At 41.1% G+C, this 20,835-nt stretch overlaps 1 protein-coding gene across 1 annotated transcript in view; it reads left to right on the forward strand.

The window, feature by feature from the left end:
• The first annotated feature begins 266 nt into the window (after nt 1-266).
• The window catches only part of LOC147305304 (LHFPL tetraspan subfamily member 4 protein-like), a 37,931-nt gene continuing 17,362 nt past the window's right edge, over nt 267-20,835 (forward strand). The window contains exon 1 of the mRNA XM_086277294.1: nt 267-1,616. Coding sequence (XP_086133420.1) covers nt 1,208-1,616 — 409 coding nt within the window. The 5' untranslated portion in view covers nt 267-1,207. The remainder of the gene's footprint in view (nt 1,617-20,835) is intronic.

The raw sequence follows: 20,835 nt of genomic DNA on the forward strand, positions 1-20,835 counted from the left end.
TCATGATAGAACTGGAATGGTTTGAATCCGTGGGTGACACCATCGTGGTGGTCACTGTGGGTCCGGAATATTTGTTGGTGTGATTTCAAATTTAAGGTGAAGAAAGGCTGAGACGCGCTCTGATGCAAATCCGCCCCCCACGCCTCTCCACCCCTTATGCTGCTGCTGCGCCCGCTTACGTGAACGCGCTCCAGCGCTGTCATCAGTACAACATCAGCATCTTTCGGGGGGCGCGCAGAGAGAGAGGGAGAGCGAGAGAGAGAGACGGGAGGAGGAGGAGGACGGAGAAAGCGAGAGAGAGAGAGGTCTGAGACACACTGGATAAAGGCGACAAAAAGCACGATGATAATGGAGTCGAGGCGGTGGAGGATGTCGGATTTACGAGAAAGGACTGTTGAAATTTGACAGAGGGCTCGTGTTAAAGGCTGGTCTCCATCTTTTTTTTTTTTTTTTTTTTTTTTTGGTTTTCCCTTTTTCGTTTCACCGCGTTGATTTTTTTTGCCCCCCTCCCTCCCCCCACATGCTGCGTGGACAGTAGAGGCGAGCAGAGGAAGGGGAGCACCCCGCGGATCCCTGGGAAGCTAAAAACGGGGGTCCACCGCTGGCGCTACAGGCATCTCATCTCACGGATGGTAATAAAAGGACATCATGATGAAGACAGCTCTGGACTGATGGATGAGGATGGAAAAGCAGCTTTAACCCCCTCCACCCAGCGACTGTGAAATAAAGGGGGGGAAATCCTATTGTGATTTTTTTAATTGTTAATCATTTATAGTGTAGCCCTGAGGAAACGAGCCTTAGACAGCAATGTTGAATCACTGGTGTTAGTAAATTATTCATTAGGAGTATAGGTAGGCTATGATTTTTGTATTGCTTCAATGTAGCATTCCCATTATTCTTTCCCCCCCACTATGTGTAGTCTTGTAAGATCACACACATATGTGCAGGTCTGGTTTTATCGTGTGCTTATGTAGGCCCTTTTAACAGCCAAGAAACAGCCAAAGCGAGGGAAACATTAGCTTTCGTGTAGAAGAGAAGAGATTATCTGAATAGTGAGGTGTGTCGAGCTGTGCGGGGGCTTTTACATCTTTTACATCTTTTTAAAATATATACATATATATATATATATATGAGAGTGTAAAGAAGAAGCGGGACGGGGGTGTAAAAAATATCTAAGAAGGAGAGGGGAGAAAAAAAACGACCAAACATGTTGCCTTCCCAAGAAGCCTCCAAGATCTACCATGACAATTATATGCGCAACTCCCGAGCCATCGGGGTGCTGTGGGCCATCTTCACCATCTGCTTCGCCATCGTCAATGTGGTGGTGTTCATCCAGCCCTACTGGATCGGCGACAGCGTCAACACGCCGCAGGCCGGCTACTTCGGCCTCTTCCACTACTGCGTGGGTACCGGGCCGTCGCCCAGCCGGGAGCTCACCTGCGTGGGCAGCTTCTCCGACTTCAGCTCCATCCCGTCCGGAGCCTTCAAGGCGGCCTCAGTGTTCGTGCTGCTGTCCATGGTGCTGATCCTCAGCTGCATCGCCTGCATGGCACTCTTCTTCTTCTGCAACACCTCCACCGTTTACAAGACCTGCGCCTGGATGCAGCTGCTGTGCGGTAGGCATCCCCCCAATGTTTGTGCCATGTGTCGCTTAGAATGGAAAGTGTGTTTGGAGTCGCGGGGAACCAAAGAAACGTAATCAGGTGAAAAACACCCCCAAACCAATCTGGCATTTCTGCTTCATTTGCAGCAACCACTGGTGTTGGTGTTGCTGTGTTCAAGGATGGATTCACCAAGGCTCTGGTCTTTAAAATAATAATGATAATGTTCACGTAAAAATGGATAGCCACTTAAAATCCGCTGGGCTCTCTTAGATAACGGAAGGTATCGTAACAATGCAACCTTATAGGAAAATGTTCAAAACGATTACAAAACAAGGGAGACGTGTGAGGTCAGAGTGCTGAGAGTCAGCGGCTCAAGCCTCCGTAGACTCGGGAAAATCTCCTGACTTCTCGAATGAGAAAGGTGAAAGGTGTAGTCTTTAGGGGTGTATAGGCTATGACTCATTTTGCATCTTATTAGAGGTGAAATACAAATTTTATTCCAATATATTTATTTGTTTATTTTTAAACTCCTGCAATGACAGCCGGGAGACAGTAGGAATACATTTTAGCGAAGCGCACTGGAAGCAATAAGGCAGGCAGCTGGAGCTCCCCAGAACGTAAGCATTGATATTCTGAGGATACACCACAGCATCTGTAAGGAAAGCGGCAGGATCACTGCTTTATGCCGATGTAATGCAAATGCCATTCATTCACTCACTCCACCCGTTTGTAGAGGATATGATGAGGTCGGGTGTGATATGTGCGATGCGACGGAGATGTGAATTGCTGTGACTGAGGGCTTATAACGGGCCCTGTTGCTATTTTCAGGGATGATACCCGGTCGATTGGATTACTGTGTTCAGGGGAGAGATGCTTTGTCCCTTCTTTGTGGTTAGATTGTTAGATTACACTTAGAAATGATTAGGGACAAATGGTGGCTTTTCCAAACACATGGACACACTGAGTTCCTGCTGTCTTCTTGGGATGTGGAAGAACAGACGTAGCTTCGACGGTTCAGTTTAGATCTGTGTGGCTGCCACAACTGTAGATGCTTACTGAGATGGTGCTGTAGTAGAAACAAGGGATTTTTTTTCTTTTTTTGGAATCGCTTAAATATCACCCGTCACTGGAAGGAAGATCAGGATGTCTGCGATTACCAGAGGTTCATCTCCAGGCATTACTGCATGTTTCCTGACATTTAATGGCATTAGCCATTAGCCTATGGAAGGATTTTTAAATGAGCAAACAACAAAAGATGCACGATTACAAGAGACCAGTGGCAATCTAAATTAAATACTTATTTGAGAAGCTGGAATAAAAAATAAATCAAAATAAAAGAAAGGAATAAAAGAAACCACAGCCTCTTATCTAACGTGAATTTGTTACTATTTGTGGTGTTTTAGCGAACATAACACAGACCCTTCATTGTGTTTTGGGTCACATTTTTGTTCCCATTTGTTGTGTTTTGGCTAACAATATACACTTAGAAATTTTGTATTCTGTGTTGTTTCTTTTGTTTGTGACTGTTGTGTAAGAAAAACTGTCAGCACATTTATGATGAGATGACCACGTTAGCAAGATTGGAGCAATGAGTAAAGTGAGCTCGGTGCAGTGCATCTCAGAGGGTGCTAAAAAAAAAAGAAGAAAAATTCATGATCCGTCTCATATAAGCAGTTCTCCTAGCGAGCCTCCAGTGTATATCTGATTTCTTTATAAGCTGATCAATGTGATAAATAGGCCAGGCAGAATAGCGTGGGAGTCAGTTTTCTGTACAGAAACAGTCAGCATACTGAATGAGAGGGAGGGAGGATGACGGGGAAGCAGAGAGAAAGAGATCAGCACTTTTTTTCCTCCTGTATTGTTCTTTTCCTCATCCTCATCTGCCCACTCTGTCCTCTGTTGTGCTGAGTGTGTCGAAATCAGCAGGAATCAGACACAACAGCAGAGGTACAGATTTTGCTTTCTTTATCAAAACCCGTATGGCTTAATAGAAATTGAACCTCGGTTTTCCCGCACACAATTAATCAAGCACAACAACAGCAAGGAGCTTTTTATGAGGAAAGATTCTAATGTTTTACATAAGAATGTGGGTAAAAGGAAATCTGCCTTTCTTAGTTGTTGTCTTGTAAAATTTTAATCACGGATCAGTGAACACTGTTGTTCAGTCAGAGCTGCTGGTGTCTCATGTACATGTGGTCTGGTGACACACATGTGGTGCTAGGGTGGCCTTACTCTTAAGTCATGACATTTTAAAACAAACCACAACCTTTTCCTGAATTTAAGCTCTATGAACAAAAGTGCTGGGCCACACACACCTACAGGAGGTGCTAAGCTGTGAAGCTCCTGGTGCACAGGTTTTGTGCTGATGTTAATGCCAGAGGATGTTTGGAAGTCTGCAGTTATTGAGTCAGCAGAGCTTTCGTGGATAATATGAATAATGTAACTCAGCAGTCTGCAACCCTGCTCTGTAACTTCACGTGGTTGGCTCATTCATGGCTCACTTGCTATGGTTTCCACTTTGTAATAATACAAGAAACCTCATAAACTTGCTCGTTGCAATAGTGGTATCTAATTCCAATGAGCTTGTTAGAACGACTTGTTCTTTCACACTTTTGTAGAAGCAGACAACATGAATAGGTACTTGATTTTACTGAAAACACCTCAATTGAAAGATCAAGGAGTGTAATACATCTAATACAGTTTATGTGCTCTTCAGATACAACTTTATAATAGCAAGTCAGTTCATTTTAATCCAACAGGGTGCCTATTTTCTAAACATTTGCATAGTTTCATCAGTATCAGTTACAGATTTATCATCCAAATACTGTTAATAGATGGATTAAAGACCAGCTGCTAACCAATTAGCAAACACTAATACTCAGTTCTTTGTGGTTTTGATTTAACATGGTGCTGGAAATATTCTTTAGAGATTTTAGTCCATAGTCATGTGATAGCATCATACAGTCAAAGGAGCTTGCAAAGAAAAGCGTCTGGACTTCTTTAAGTTGCTTGAAGACGTTTCACCTCTCATCCTAGAAGCTTCTTCAGTTCTAAGGTCAAATGGTGGGGAGTCCCAGATTTAAACCTAGTGGGAGTAACCCCCCAAAGAGGGACAAAAGGACCCCCTGATGGTCCTCTAATCGCCTGAGCCAAGGTGCGAAACTTGGTGTGGGTCCCAATCTCCAGACGCTTTTCTTTGCAAGCTCCTTTGACTGGATGACCTGGATGACTGAGAACCTTCACAGACATAGCATCATACAGTTACTGTAGATTTGTCGGTTGATGTGAATCTCCTCTCAGTTATTGTTCTCAGCTGACAGCAGCTGCACCCAGTTGGTCATCTGCTGCTGTAGCCCATCTGCATCAAGGTTTAACATGTCATCCATTTAGAGATGCTCTTCTGCATACTTGGTTGTAGCTACTAGTTATTTGAGTTCCTGTTGCCTTCAGCTTGAAGCAGTCTGGCCATTCTTGTGTGATTTCTGACTCCAACAGTGCATTTTTGCCTACAAACTGTCGCTCTCTGTATATTTTACCTTTTAGACCATTTTCTGTAAAACTCTAGAAATGGTTGAGTGAGAAAATCTCTGCAGATGAGCAGTTTTGCAGTTCTCAGACCACGTGTCTGGTCCCAACAAACATGGCACATTAAACCCACTTTAAACATTCTTCATTCTGGTGCTCAATTTGAACTTCAGCGAGTCATCAGCATGTCTGAATGCATTGAGTCGCTACCATGTGATTGTCTAAATAGAAATTTGCATTAATAAACAGTTGAACACGTGTATCCGATACAGTGGCTGATGAGTGTACGCTTAGTGGTTCCTTTTACAGTTCAGAAGTTGTGTTCTGTGGCTGTTACGTTATGAACGGGGGATTGTAAAAAAAAATAGGTTTGTGGAGCTATTAAGAAAATCTGAATGTGAGGCAGATATAAATGTTTTTATTAGAGATGATTGGGTAAATACATTTTATAAACTGAAATGAGACTGGTTGATTTTCCTAAAAACACCTCAAACTATGTTTCTTAACTCTGTGAGATATAAGTTATCATTGTTGATGACCCTAATCTTAACCCTACCAAACCCTTGTTTTAGAGAGAGGCAAAAAACACTTAGGAAAAAGTGTAAAGTTTTTAATGCTTCAGAATTTTTGCTTTCTTTGTCTCCTGATTGCAAGACATGGCCGCATGATTTAAAAATTAAATATTCCCATTTAATAGGGTTTGGGTTTGTAATATCACCAGTGGCATTTCTAAAAAACGACCTAAAAAAGCAGAAGTATAAATTAACAAAAAGATTGCATTACAGAGGCAAAGTACTACAAAATTCACATTTCTATAGCATTCGCTCTAAGTTACCTGAAACAGGTAGGCCACCTCCTCCAGGAGGTCCATAACCCATCAGCAGGACCAGTGTCTGCCCCTTCGTGCAAGGTGGAACAGGCTGAGCACTGCCAAAGCTACAAAATGACCTCAAGGAGGACACTCGTGTCAATGTCACTGACCAAACAATCTGAAACAGATTTTATGAGGCTGGCCTGAGGACCCCACATCCTCTAGTGGGCCCTATTCACAGGCCCATGAAATCCTTGGACTCATTGTCAGATCCTCCCCTGGTTCCTGGTGGTGCACAACAGTGCACTTCATCATTTGGCAAGAGTATGCAGACAGTTCCTGGAGGATGAAGGAATGAAGGAACTGATACCACTGACTGGTCCCCATACACACCTGACCTAAATCCAACAGAATACTTCTGGGACATTATGTTTCGCTCCATCTGACACCACCGGGTTGAACTTCAGACTGTCCAGGAGCTCAGTGATGCCCTGGTCCAGATCTGGAGATCAGATCCTCAGGACTCCATCTATTGTCTCATGTTGTCAACATAAGTCACTTTCAGAAAATCACTTTAATGTTTGGGGTGTCTTTGAATTCAGCCCTCTGTATGTTGATCATTTTCATTTCCATCAAATGATGCGGCATCCTTTTTTCCCCTAACACATTACCCAGTTCATATCAGTATATAGATGCAGCATGATTTTTCCCTAGTTGACATCCAATGTGTTTTCAAAGTGTTCCTTTAATTTTTTGAGCAGTGTACATAAGAATTAAGCAGTATGAGGAATCAAGTGCATCAAATCAATGTAGCAGTCCTGAGTCTACTGAAACAACAGATAAACGCCCCTTCATGTCCACCATCCAATGCCCTCAGGCGTCCTGATGATTTAGAAATCTTTGTTGAACAAAATTAACAAAAACTGAAGATTTGCTACATAAAGGTTCTTTTTTATGGCGAAAGGGTTGTATGTCCCTCTCTAATGATCCAAATACATTACTTTTGTAAGTCGTATAAAAAAAGGATGGAAGATTAGATCCAGAATTTATTGCTTACCATATAAGATAGCTAATCTTATATGGTAAAATTATAAAATATGGTTATATATAGTTATAAAATGTCAGTTTTATTTCCTCTTTGATATTCTGCTTTTAATTTGTGAGCACAGATCAAAGTTACTGAGTGGGTTTTTTTTATCTTTTCTGTGGACTCATATGATTTGTGGCGAATGTAAGTCATCTAGAAGGCTGGCCGAATGCCACTCACCACCTTGAAAATGATCATTTAATCATCCCCTCTGCCCTGCTGGTTGCAGCAGCAGGTCTGCTGGCACAGAACAGTGACAGACTGTACCACAGTAAATACAGTAAGAGCCAATCTGAACCGCTGGTGGCTCAGATTGGCCTAAATGAACCAAAAGGTATCAGTTTGAGCCAGAATATTGCTGGTCACTTAGAGTGTGCTATAGGAACAAGAAGATTAAATAGAAACATCTCCTCGTGTTTCCATCAGCTGAAACTGCAGACACATTCACACATCTACACAGGTCAGCGATTTTCTCACTGCGGTTTTGTCCTATATTCTGGGTAAGTGTTTAGTCCAGTCAGGAAACTAGTGGGACCTACTGGTTAAGTATTGGTAAAACTGAAGATAAAAGGAGAAACTGGAACATGGTTCAAAACACTGAGATGTGGGAGTCTTGGCAGAGCACGCTGACACAGTGTGTACTGGCACCTATAAGCTAAAAATAGGCCAGAGTTGTCTTTTACGTACACTCAACTGGAATCACAAAATCCTGCTGTGCTAAAACAGGGGCCTGGATCGCGAAGCAAAACTATGTCACAGTAGCTTGTTATTCAGTTATCTTTGGGCTTAATTCTGTATTACAAAGCTTGCCCACTTAATTATGTTATATTGTGTATGTAATCATGCATATTAACTATCCTGACTATATCAAGTATGTCCACATCCTGCTGATGGTCTTGTATGCTTCAAGAGATGGCCGAACAACAAAACCCTCATCCACTGCAAAGCTCATCAATGTTAGCATGAAAAGCATTTAGGCTAGTGGTTGATCAGCCGAATGCAAAGTATTGAAAAAGTGCTCCATAGCTGTATGAGAACAATTCCAAGAACTTTAAGTATTTACAGAAATGTGACTGTATTTTTTTTTCTTAAAGAACTTTAGCTTACTCTATGGCCTAATCTACAATACAGTGTGTGATACTATCATGTGAGTATGGACTAAAATGTCTAAAGAATGTTTCCAGCACCGTGTTGAATCAATGCCATCAAGAATTAAGAATTGACACGAGCCAAAGAAACAGCCTCAATTGGCTTCTGTTTAGGAATTTATTTATCATGTACCAACTAAGACTACTATGCAATAAGAATATGTAATTAGTGAAGAATCATGTGCTATATATATAAATTAAAGAAATCATGGATGTAGTCTCAGGGTGTGAAAAGTCAAACCAGTGCAGGGACTTAAATGTGTGTTCTGTAATCTATCGCCAGCAGGTGGCAGTACATGATCTATGACCTCAGTGAACACTTTTCTAATTAATTTATGGTGTCAGTCATAGATTTGAGGTCTTATCTAATGCAGCATCATGTTCATTTAATAATATATGGTTTTTAGGGTGGTGTGGTGGTTAGCACTTTTGCCTCAAAACAAGATTTTCCTGGGTTCAAATCCATCATCTACTGGAGGCTTGTCTATGTGGAGTTTGCATGTGTGGCCACCTTCTACCAGAGGCCATAGAAATTTGGACCACTTCTCTCCAAGGATAAGGGTTTGGGATGGTATGACGACATCTAGACCAGAAGACAAGACTATTAGAGAATCACTGAGGGCAAATTCAAAGCAAAGAGGCTCGGGTGGGGAAATCAGGCAGAGCCGAGACCGCTGGGAGAGCCAGCAATGGCCTGTGCTCCTTTTGAAGCTTGAAGTGTCTCGATTTCATATTCAAACCCTTCCCTCACTCGTCATAGTTTGTGAAAAAGGTCTACAACCCAATAGGTAACATCACAATAATTTAGATTCAACAAGCTGCTGGAAATAACCCTTGAGATGGTTGCAAGGGAAAATCCCAGTGAATCAGCAGTTTCTGCAATACTCAGATCAACCCCCGGGACTAACAGCCACACCACATCCAAAGTTACTTAAATTACCTCTCCTAATCATTCTGATGCTTGGGTTGAGCTTCATCAGGGTGCTAAGGGGAGAAGTGGGGTATAAAATATTTCCATATTTGGTCAGTTAACTCACCAGAATTTAAAGTTGGCTTAAAAAATGTAGGTGAATTTTAGATGTAATTACAAGTATTACTGACAGCGACACATGCTTCAGACTAGTCTGAAAACATGCACCATCACAAATAATAAAAAGTCAAATCGCCAAATTTCCTCTAGAGAGACAAATCACATCCAAATGGCATCTCAGTTCCACTTTTCTTGTTGCACAGACCCTATTGATAATTGATCAGGGACTGCACTTAAACAAAGAAATGTTCAGTTTACAATCCAAACCAAAAGCTCCAAAAGTGGGTTAGGGCCAATAGAGAATCAACAGCCACATGCTAATAGGTGATTTTCCTCCCATCTTCCCCCAGTTGTGTCACACCTGGATGGGAATGTGAATAATGGGATCATTTTACACTTAGAATCTAGACTAAACTGCAGTTTTTTTCCTTCTTCACACAAAGGAACAAGTGGAGGGCTAGATTTCCCCAAAGCACTGTAGGTCTGTGAATAGCTTCTCTGCTCACACCTTTGCTTGGATTTAGATTAATTCAGTGGAAAATGCTCCTGGGAAAATGGCTAGCACTTTAGTTTTAATTCACCTTACTTGAACAAAGATGAATTTAGTCTAAGAACCTCAGAGGAAATTCAAATAGGATTTCAGCGTTTACTTCTCACAGAGATGGCGAGGTCACTTCACCCATCAACTACCTTCTCACTCCACCCTCCTCCTGTTTTCCTGCATCCCTCTGGCAATGAGAGGTGGAGGAACAGGAAAGTACCAAGTTAATCGTAGAGCTCAACTGCTCCCTTTCTCACTCCCATCTCCATCAGTTCAGTCCACTATCCTTCTTTCACATCTGACCTTGGCTGTTGCAATATTAAACAGAACTAAGCAGGACATGGGCTGTGGCACAGGGGAGGAGCCGTGTAGGGAGAAACAACCTGTCAGGGACTGTTCAGCATAACTCTGTGTGTGTGTGTGTGTGTGTGTGTGTGTGTGTGTGTGTGTGTGTGTGTGTGTGTGTGTGTGTGTGTGTGTGTGTGTGGGCTCTGTGGTAAAGTTAAGATCTTGTGGGGGTATAGTTTTGCTTCCAGTCTGAATGTCATGGAAATAAATGACCTGTAGAATTAGTCTAACAGATACTGAGGCAAAAAGCAGAGGTGTTTGGAGGAAGGGTGAAGAAAAGCTCATCTATAGATGTGGAACCACTGAGTAACCACAGTGCAAATAATCTAAAAAAAATGGTCATAGGAGATATACTTTTATATAAATAATCTTGAGTAATTACATTCACTGCTCACTGCAGTGCTTCTGCATTGGGTTTAAATTTTCCAATATTCATTCGCTCTTACTGCTTAGATTAATAGTGGAAATTCATTCAGCTCCTCCAGACTTTTTTCTAACTGCTCTTATAATAAGAAAAAACTGTTAGGAAACATGTCCAGGCTCAACTTTTTAAAAACAAAAACTGTGTCAAATTAATCTACATTCACAATGAGAATAAACATCTATTCATCCATTTTGTTAATGTCTCGTCCAATTCAGAGAAGGGAGGAGGCGGAGCCTATCTCAGCTGACTCTGGATGAAAGCTGGAGTACACCAAGGTTAGGTCTCCAGAGCAAAATAAGAATATACTGTTCAAAATGTAAACTTAATTTCATTTTCTTTTCTTTTTTAACATGTTTACAATTTTGAAAGGAAATCGTGCTGTGTGTGCTTTTTTTCACTCAAAGTTAGTCTTTGCATATGATTGCGTTCTCTTTTTACTCAGCTATTTTGGAAAGACTGTTATAAATTTGAGGTTCACTGATAGTTTCTCCACATCTACAATAGAAAAATGCAGTTTTGAACTCCAGTCATGCAGAAGAAGAATTTCATTGCTTATTATGTTGCAACTACTTAATACAGCTACACGTGTTGATAATAATATCCACAGTGAATATAATACTTACAAGAACATAATGTAATGTGCTGCTGGAGGAGATCCAGTCCTTGGGGACTTGCAGAATTAGGCAGATGATGACCTTTCCATCTCATGGGCTGTCACAGATGCAGGAACAATCAATTTTGACGTCACTACAAGTTAGAATCACCGAGCACTGCAAATGATTTTGGTACTAGACCCTACTAGAGTTAGTACTAGAGTTCTAGTAACGTCACCCTACATATGTTGTTGGTCCTGACTCTGAAAGGGAAAATGTTGTTTTTTTCCTTCTTGTACAAACAGTGAACACAGTTGTTTTTCTGGTGAAGCAGCTTGAGTTTTCTCGGTTTCTCTCTGTTTTTCCTTGTTGTCCGTTTTTGTTCTTACAAGGATTCTGAAGGAAAGCAAGAGAGCAGCAGAAAGAGTGCGTAACAGTGTGTGCATGTGATGGAAGGAGAGGCAGAACGCGAGGGAGCAAAACACAGCAAATTCATTTGCATGTGCGTGCTGATGGTATGCTTTGTGTGTATCTTGCCCCCCCCCCCCACACACACACACACACACATCTGTTCTCGCAACTGTGTGAGACAACGGGTAAATGTGTACATGATGGTGTGAGAGCTGAATGATTAATGAGAACGTTTTCTCTTTTCTTCTCTTGAGGCAGTGTGGTGTTTTTTTTATGTATTTTTTTTATGTATTTATTTTTTCTTTCTTTTCTTTTTTTGTTTTTGCTTCTGCAGTTAATGTGGCTGTGTGCATCCATGCAGCATGTGTGCACATGCACAGTAGATTTAAATAAATGCTGCAGTGGTCGAGTTTTTTTACATATGTATATATATATATATATATATGTATATGTATTTAAAGAGATGTATATGTGTCTGTGTGTGTATGTAAGACAGAGAGAGATGTAGCGAGAAAAAGTCTCCCTGCCTCTTGCTCACTCTTTCCTTCTCTGTGTCTTTCACTCTCTGAGATTTCTGGTTGGCTTTCCCAACCAAACGTACATGTTTTAATTATCAGGCACTTAATAAATAATTCCAAAGTCACTGGGGTGTTTCTAAAAATATCCTAACAGCTGAATAATGGATTCCTTTGACCCGTCTCATCATTGTCGCTCTCTGTGTATGTGTGTGTGTCTGTGCAGGAGTGAGAAACAAAGTCTTACATCTCATTGATGTGTAGTTAGTAGCAACAACGTAGGCTTGGCCCAAAAAAGGAGGGAAATTTGTGTTTGGCTGATTATTTGTTTGTTGTAACAATGCTTTTTGGTAATAAATGTTATACTGTTGAAAAATCTCATCGTATCCTCCTAAATGGTTCCACATTTACAAGGAAAAGCATTTGTGGGTTGAGCAGCATAGTCATCAAAACATGGACTAGTCTGCCACATAATCTTTTCACTTCCCCTTTGAGATCTGATTATTTTGAAAAAAAATCCTTTAATTTTTTGGAGTATCAATATCAATATCAACCCAAGCATTGTTTAGTCCAACCACACAGATTATAACAACAAAACTAAGGCTTCTCTAAGCCCTACCAACCCACAAAATCTGCTCAGGAGCAGTTCAAGGTACACATCCAAAAGCTTAAACTCTCCACATCCATGCTTTATATGGCTGAACAAGCCTGATCCACAGAACCCAAAGGATCCCCTGCCAACATTGCTGATGTCAGACACACTGGCAAGGGTACATGCCCAATGAGGCAGAGCAACAGTGAGATTTTAATGTTGTGACTGATATCTTCTGTATGAAATTTCACATTCATTTTAAATTCATATTGTTCCTGCTGTTTATTTAAGACATTTCTGACACCCCACAGCAAACAAGTTCCTTACACTTTTTCAAAATAACTTTAGCTTTTCAGACAAATTTCAAAATCCACAAACTGCACCATAATAAATCATAGTAGGTCATCTTTCCCAACAAAAGAAAATCTCCTAAAAGGTACTCCCAAAAATTCTCAAAAAGACAAATACACTTCTTCAGATTCATACTGGCACCAAGGATGCCAGCCTTATACAAAGCATCAAAGATGTAAGATTTTTTTTTCCATATAACTCTTGGGTGTCTTTATGTGATACTTGCTACAAGACAAACTTGTAGCCGATAAACAGGATAAGCTTGTAGCAGAATGATGGGAAGAGAAAAGTATGGAGAAGCAGAGAAACAGCTAATGATCCAAAGAATACCACCATCTGTTAAACATGGTCGAGGCAATATTACAGCATGGATATGTATGGCTGACAGTAGAAGTGGGTCACTGGTCATTTATTGATGATGTGACTGCTGATAGAAGTAGCAGGATGAATTGTAAAATGTACATGGCTTTACTTAAATGTTCAGCCAAATTCTGGAAAACATGAAGCATACTGTAAGAGCTAACTGGGAGTTTTTCCATCTGAGTTGGAAGAAGTAGATGATGTGGCCACAGTAGAGAATTTCCTTCTTACATGCATCACTATTTGCAGTGTTTTCATTTGCAGCTTTAAAGTACTTGTAAAGTACTACATGAAGCTACGCTTGGTATTTACAAAGGGATGCAGTGACAAAATTGCATGTAGGGAGGTGGAATTTCACAGATTTTTGTGACTGCTCCTGCTGCATGTGCATATTTAAGGGAGTTCCTTTCTCAAAACGCAAAATACAGGGAGGAGAATGTTTAAATCGAGCACACAAACTGATATTGGTGCTAATATTTAACACAGAAAAAAGCATGTTTTATTTTTTTTTGCACTTGATATTGAAATGGGTCAACTGCGCTTGTGTTAGAAGACAGCTTTAGTAAATCACCAATGAACTAACCACACCTATGAACTAGGGCTGCCACGATTAGTCGACTAGTCACAATTACGTCGACTATCAAAATCGTTGACGACTAATTTAATAGTCGACGGGTCATTTGAAGCTTTGTAAGATCCTGAAAGATGTAGGAATTAGTAGTAAATGGTAAATGGCCTGCATTTGTATAGCGCTTTACTCAGTCCCTAAGGACCCCAAAGCGCTTTACACTACATTCAGTCATTCACCCATTCACACACAGGCAACAGCAAGCTACATTGTAGCCACAGCTGCCCTGGGGCGCACTGACAGAGGCGCCCCAGGGCAGCCCCAGGGCGCCTCTGTCAGTAGGATTTATGAGTGTAATAATGGACTGAAACAGAAGATGGCAGCACTGCATGAACAAGGATGCCAGCTGCCGTTAAACCGCAAAGAAGAAGACGCAATCTCCGGTATCGTAGCTGTGTCCAAATTCATGGACTGCATCCTCCTGAGGCCGCATTTGTAGGCCGATTATGTTACAGCGATGCGACGGAGACTGTCCAAATTCGAAGACTCTGACAAATGCAGCTGACAAATTTGTCCTTCATTTCCCAAGATTTGAAGGATGGGTCGAGTTCATCCTTTGTGGCCCAGCCTATCCCAGAATTCATAGTGCGGCCCAGCCAATTAAAGTTTCCAACAATGGCGGCAGCTAGTTAGTTGAGATATTACTGTTCTTACTCTTTCTGGGTCACAAAATAAACTTTTAAGATATTTTCAGGTGAGAATGTAACTGTGTAAACTTCAAATATCTGCTTGGTTTATCAAGACACCACATATTTGCAAAAGTGCTTGTTTTCAGAGACGTCTGTTACCCACCAGCTCAATAGTTAGTTGGCCGGCGGTTCAAGGCTCACTAGAGCTGGCGAGAACAACAAACTCCTGGCAAATCGTTTTCAGATCCCCGCCATCTTTCGCTACTCAGGTTAAACATGATATATAAGTCACTTAGATAACTTAAAAATTTTATTGTTTGGCTTTTTTCAATGTTTTATTTGTTCCTGAGTAAATCAGTTTGGCTGAGATTAAAGTTATAGTTTTCACACAGCTGAATGAACGTCACACAGAAAACTGATTAAACAGAATTGTGAGATGGTAGAAGTGTCCTGTTATATTTTAGATAGCAAGGAGCAGACAGCTGAGTTTATTAATCTTCACTGAGACAATCTGCAAATTTCATTAAAATTAAAAAGAAAAACTATCATCTTGTCTTTATTTTTAGTTAGCACATACCTTAAACACTTCAAGCTGTAAGCTAATGATAGTTATATAAGAGCAGATGCATGCTGGTGCAATAAGCTGTACGTTTTATGTCCATAATCTGATTAGTAGACTAATCAACTATCAAAATCATTGTTTGTGGCAGCTCTACTATGAGGGCTACTTGGGCATTGTGCTCACACATTGTTTTGCCCTGCTCAGTAAACACAAATCTTTAAGACAAAGTCTACAGTTTTGTAAAATGTGTACATTTCTACGTACATGGTACCGTATAACCATATGCAGCGTACATAAGCAACAACTTTTAATTTAAAACAGAGAAAATTTACAGTGAACAACCAAACTGAAAGAAATAAAAAAGAAAAGCTCTGTGCCAAGTGGGCCAGTGAACCCTGGCGGCAGCAACATCTTGCAAAGTGCCCCCTCAGCAGTCCACATACTAACACTGAAGTCTCTCTCTCTCTCTCTCTCTCTCTCTCTGTCACACACACACACACACACACACACACACACACACACACACACACACACACACACACACACACACACAAAGCAGGCTTGGTCTCAGCACTAATAAAAGCTCTGTATATCAGCAAGCCAGGCCGTCCATTATATAGGAGGACAGCAGGCCAAGGTTTAGACACAGTAGCAGAGAAAAGGGCAGACCTCAAACAGCTTTATTACATTATAGACAGGACATGGTGATCTCTCAGTGCATTCATGTTCACACCTTTCCACTCCGCTGCTCTGCGTTGGACTGAAAACTGCAGGGGTTTGCTTCCACATGGATGCCAGGAGTTAGAAATATTTATGGGGGGTTTTAGTATCTCGCCTCAAACGGTTTCCGCACCATCAGGATGTCGAAATGGCTAAATTGTTATATTGCAACATTATGTACTAATACTAATTTAATAATAGTACATGTAATGCTAATTTCCAGTTCTAATCAACAATAACTGATGGATATTGTTTTTTAAATATCAGTTATCCATATCAACTAATTCTATACCATTACATACCTCACTGGTAACATGTTACACTGTTTAAAGTGACAGCAACATGCAGTCTTAATCCGTACCATAATGGTTATGCCGCCATATTTAAATTGACCCTGTTATGTGATTCTTTAGCTCAGGCCTCTCACTGCTCTGAATGCCATGTTTCAGACAGCTTTCTACTGTTGGCACTGTGTGATGTCAGCGAGAGAGGACCTCTATAATATGGTCATCTCCGGCACACAGAAGAAGCTCCAGCCTCCTGTCTTTTAAACCTTCTATCCACAAGGGTCAACCAATTGGAAGGATGCTGTCTTAAAGTGAGAGAGTTTAATTCATATAGAGTGGAACTGTCACGGTCCTGGGTCAGTGACCCAGTGTTTTGAGTTTCTTGTGCCTCTGAGTTTTCTGTATTATGTTCTTAGTTCTCTTTGTTGTCCCAGCTTGTTCTTTAGTGTAGTGTCTTAGTTTGGTGTTCTTGTGTTCTGTTTAGTTCTCTGAGTATTTAGTAGCTGCCCTCTGTGTTTCTTAGTTGCTCTGTCTCCCCTAGTCTAGTTTGCATCTGTGCTAATTCCTGTTTTACTTTGAAGGTCTGTGTCTCATGTGTATCCTACTTTGCTCCCTTGTCTCGTCAGTTCTGATTTCTCCCAGCTGTGCTCTCTTTCTGTGTCTCATTCCCCTCGTTACTTCCCATTGTATTTAAATCCTGTGTTTCTCTGAGTCAGTGTCGCGTCGTCCCTCATGCTGTGTGGAGCGCCCTGTGTCTCTCTTTGAGTTTTTAGTTTGTTGTTTCCCGGTTTAGTTTAGTTTGTATGGTTTTTTTTTCCTGCCAGCCAATAAAGCTGTGACTTTGAGTTAACACCTCAAGTCTGAGCGCCTGCATTTTAGATCCACATCTCCTGCCTGCCACACAGCGTTTCATGACAGGAACCATGTTTTAGTGAGATGGGAACAAAGCCAACAGACAAAGCTGAGGACCAAAACCTGTAGTTTCCCCAATACCCACTCAAGGGTTCCTCTAAAAGAGAGACAATCTCCATAGACTATGCTATATGGCATGGTTTTCCATGGCTGAGGAGTTCCTCTTGATGTTATGTGCAGGTGATCAGGGTTTTTGTCCATACAGGATATGTTAAAATAGCCAACTAAACAGCGTTTTTAAATCTGGTCCGAAAAAATGTTGTTTTGGCCTCGATGGACAGTTTTCCCTTCGTAACGACACATTCATTTCGGCCTAGGTGTCAAACATAAGGCCTGGGGCCCAGAAACAGCCCGGCAAAGACTTCAGTCACTGGATGGCCACTGGATGGCTTTGGAAAATACATTTTGAACTTTTAACTTTATGTATTTTACAGCTTGTCACACTGACAAAGACCTCCCCCACAGCCATTCACACTACACCAGAGTAATATAGCAATAGATAAACGGTTATCTGACAGAAGAGTTCCTGTTTCTTCATTACCATATTATTATTTTTATTTTTATTTTTTTTACGTGTTACAAAATCTTTCCGCTTTATAATTACAGGACAGTTTGGCTATTAGAATTTTTTCCATAATTTAAAAAATTCAGTTCTTTCAGTTTAAGGCCAAAGAGCTGTGCTGACACATTTCTTTCATTAACTCCAAAAGGATTTCTTCATTATTAAGAGAAAACTGAGACATACTGTTGAAACTTCTTCTTCTTCTTATAGTGAGATATCTCAGAGATTAAATGTACAGTTAAACTACTGACAGAAACAGCAGTTTCACTGGTCTGGCCCACTTAAGACCAAAGTGCCACATATGTGGCCCGTGGAGTAAAAGGAGTTTGACATCCCTGATTTAAACACTTTTTTCCTATGCCTAAGTACACTCACACACACACACTCCAACAGATGCACTGAGGGCAAATCAGGGTTCAGTATTTTACCCAAGGATACTTTGACATGTAGAGTGCTGTAGCTGGGTAATCGTCCACTGACCTTCCCATTGGTAGGGCTACTGGTTCAAATATGACTGAATCACTGAATTCATCCAATATGACATGCAGAAACCAATGGATGATGTCACTCGTTTAACTACAAGTTGTGGTTATCCACTGCCTCTACTGTAAACTCAAAACATGGACCACTGGCCACCCATAAGCCAAACTATCAGAAAATAGCAAACATATTCTCACCTTTTCTTGGCCCCAGTGTGTGTGGTAACTTGTGAAACAAATGCGAAACAAAACAAGCTTGTAATCGCCCTCTGATCTAGCTAGCACCACATTCTCATTAAGATTTAACAGCATTTCTAGTAGATAATGGCAGTTGGAGTAAGTATGAGTCCCATGTACTAATGAGAAGGGAATGAATTTTAGAAGGGAGGGAGGGTGGGGCAACAAAAAGAGAACAAACCGCTTGCAGTGAAGGGGAGTTGTGTATAGATGGAGAACTGGAAAAGGAGTGTACGAGGTGTGGTCACGCTCTTAACATTCAGATAAATTATCTCCAATTAAACACATCAGCTGTACCTTCCAATTTCCTTATAAAGCAATGCTTAAGAATAAAAAAATTTAAAAATACTGGTGACCGCCAGTTCTACCCCTCAGGGTCCTAGCAGATACACCTATGATATCAATTTCAAAATCCTACGTCACCTACATGGCAAGTTATCGCATTCCCCACCCTGAGTGTCCATGCCGCCCTCCCACCCGCTCTGTGGGGTAATGACAATACCCCATCAGCCTTGTATGGCTAAGGAGTAAAAGGGTGTTGGATGATGTCACAACCATGTGATGGTGGTGTTTAGCCTATAACTACTCAAGTCAAAATTACTTCACACACACATTTATATTTAGCACACTCATGGTATTTTTAGAGGACTTATATAATCATTTTGGGCTGTCGAGAATGAAGAAAGAATCCGTGAAGATTGTAGATAAGACAGTCTGACAAAACTGTTACGTAACAAGCCTATAAATATCTTTAGACACTAAAAATAAAAATGATTCACGGTCTTTTTAATGAGCTGGATCACAATCATATCCAGGTGGTGCATTTCCAATTGTCTTCCCTGGTTTGATCTGCTTTGATGCCTCCTAACAGCTGATTGGCTGTGAATGCTGAGCTGAAAAGAAGTGACAGGAGGTGATGAACTGAGATGGGGGGGGGGGGGGGGGGGGAATGACATAAGACATGGAGTGAAGCTTCAGTAGCCATGCGACTTGATTTTTTTTATTCTTTCACTCATCAACTCTGTTCTTCTCGCCTCCTTCCCATCCGCCTTCTCTGTTCGATCCCTCCGCTTGTTGCCTTTGAAGTTCCTTCCTTCCAAGTTCAGAATGCAGTGTCTTGAGAGAGTGGAGGGGAGGAAGGAAGAGGAAAAACCCCAACAACTTCAAAGGGCTTTTCTTGGGTTGTGGGAAGGTGGGGGTTATTTTTAGCCTGCTGGTGCCCACTTAAAGGCTTGAGTTGAAGATGAAAGAAAAAGGGGAGATAGAGGAGAGTGCACAGAGAGTACATGCCACATGATCGTTGCTGTCATACTAGAATGCTATTCACAAAGAAATGGTTTTTTTTATCCAGCGTGTACTGTGCTGAACACTTTGCTGCGGAGTTCCTGATGCTTTAAACCGGGGGTCCCCAACTCCAGGCCTCGAGGGCCAGTGTCCTGCAGTTTTTAGATGTGTCCGTGATCCATCACATCTGATTCAAATGGCTAAATTACCTCCTCAACATGTCTTGCAGTTCTCCAGAGGCCTGGTAATGAAATAATCTTTTGATTCAGGTGTGTTGACCCAGGGTGAGATCTAAAACCTGAGGGACAACGGCCCTCAAGGCCTGGAGTTGGGGACCCCTGCTTTAAACGGTGCATGCGCTTGCACGTTTTGCTGAACTCAACTACATCTGAGTATGTTAACAACACAAGTTACTAAATACATTTGAATAGAGGCTTGATTTAGAAAGAAAATGCATTACATGATGAGAGGTTACATATTTTAGGTGAAACTGAACTAAATCTCATCTATGCCGCTAACCTTCAGTCTATTAAAAACCAAACCAAAGAAAAAACATTATTAAGTGCGAAACAAATGTGGGTCCGTCTCCATCATAGGTAGTATGCTAGATGGGGAATCCTCCATAATTTATTGTAAAGTCCTGTTATTAAGGCTCAAGCTTGGTGTTTTTCACTTTTGTCATTGTGCTCTTTAGAAACCAGATGGTACAGATCACACCACGATGCCGCACAGCCATTGGCTAACAAACTCAATAACAAGTCAGCCAGTCAGCATACACTGAATGCATAAAAATGTACAAATGTATAATAAACTCATCAGAAACATGAATTCACTGAGATCAGCAGGTTTTGCCCTTGTAGACATTAAAAAGAATGCATATTTAGGGCACTTTTGCAGTGGCGTCACTTGTCAAATCTGGGAGCTACATCAATCTTTTATGGAGGCTCATTACAGCCACAGAAAAAAAAAACTCATCCAAAATTTCGAGTTAGCTCTACCAGTCAGCTCTGTGAAAGTATATAATTTCCTTGTGACAACGAAGCTGAAGCAGAAGGCGGAAGGCATCAGCTGTCCAACAGTTCCACATAAACACATTGACACCTTGTTTGCAGTTATCATCGCATTCAAAGCTGAAGAACCTGGCACCAATGTGTTCACTTTTGCAATACATTGGTAACTCACTGATATTGTTACT

The sequence above is a fragment of the Aulonocara sp. 'chitande type north' Nkhata Bay genome, linkage group LG20, assembly GCF_057382095.1.
Source record: "Aulonocara sp. 'chitande type north' Nkhata Bay isolate Kocher_YH1m ecotype deep benthic linkage group LG20, A_spYH_male_GT1.1, whole genome shotgun sequence".
Taxonomy (NCBI): domain Eukaryota; kingdom Metazoa; phylum Chordata; class Actinopteri; order Cichliformes; family Cichlidae; genus Aulonocara; species Aulonocara sp. 'chitande type north' Nkhata Bay.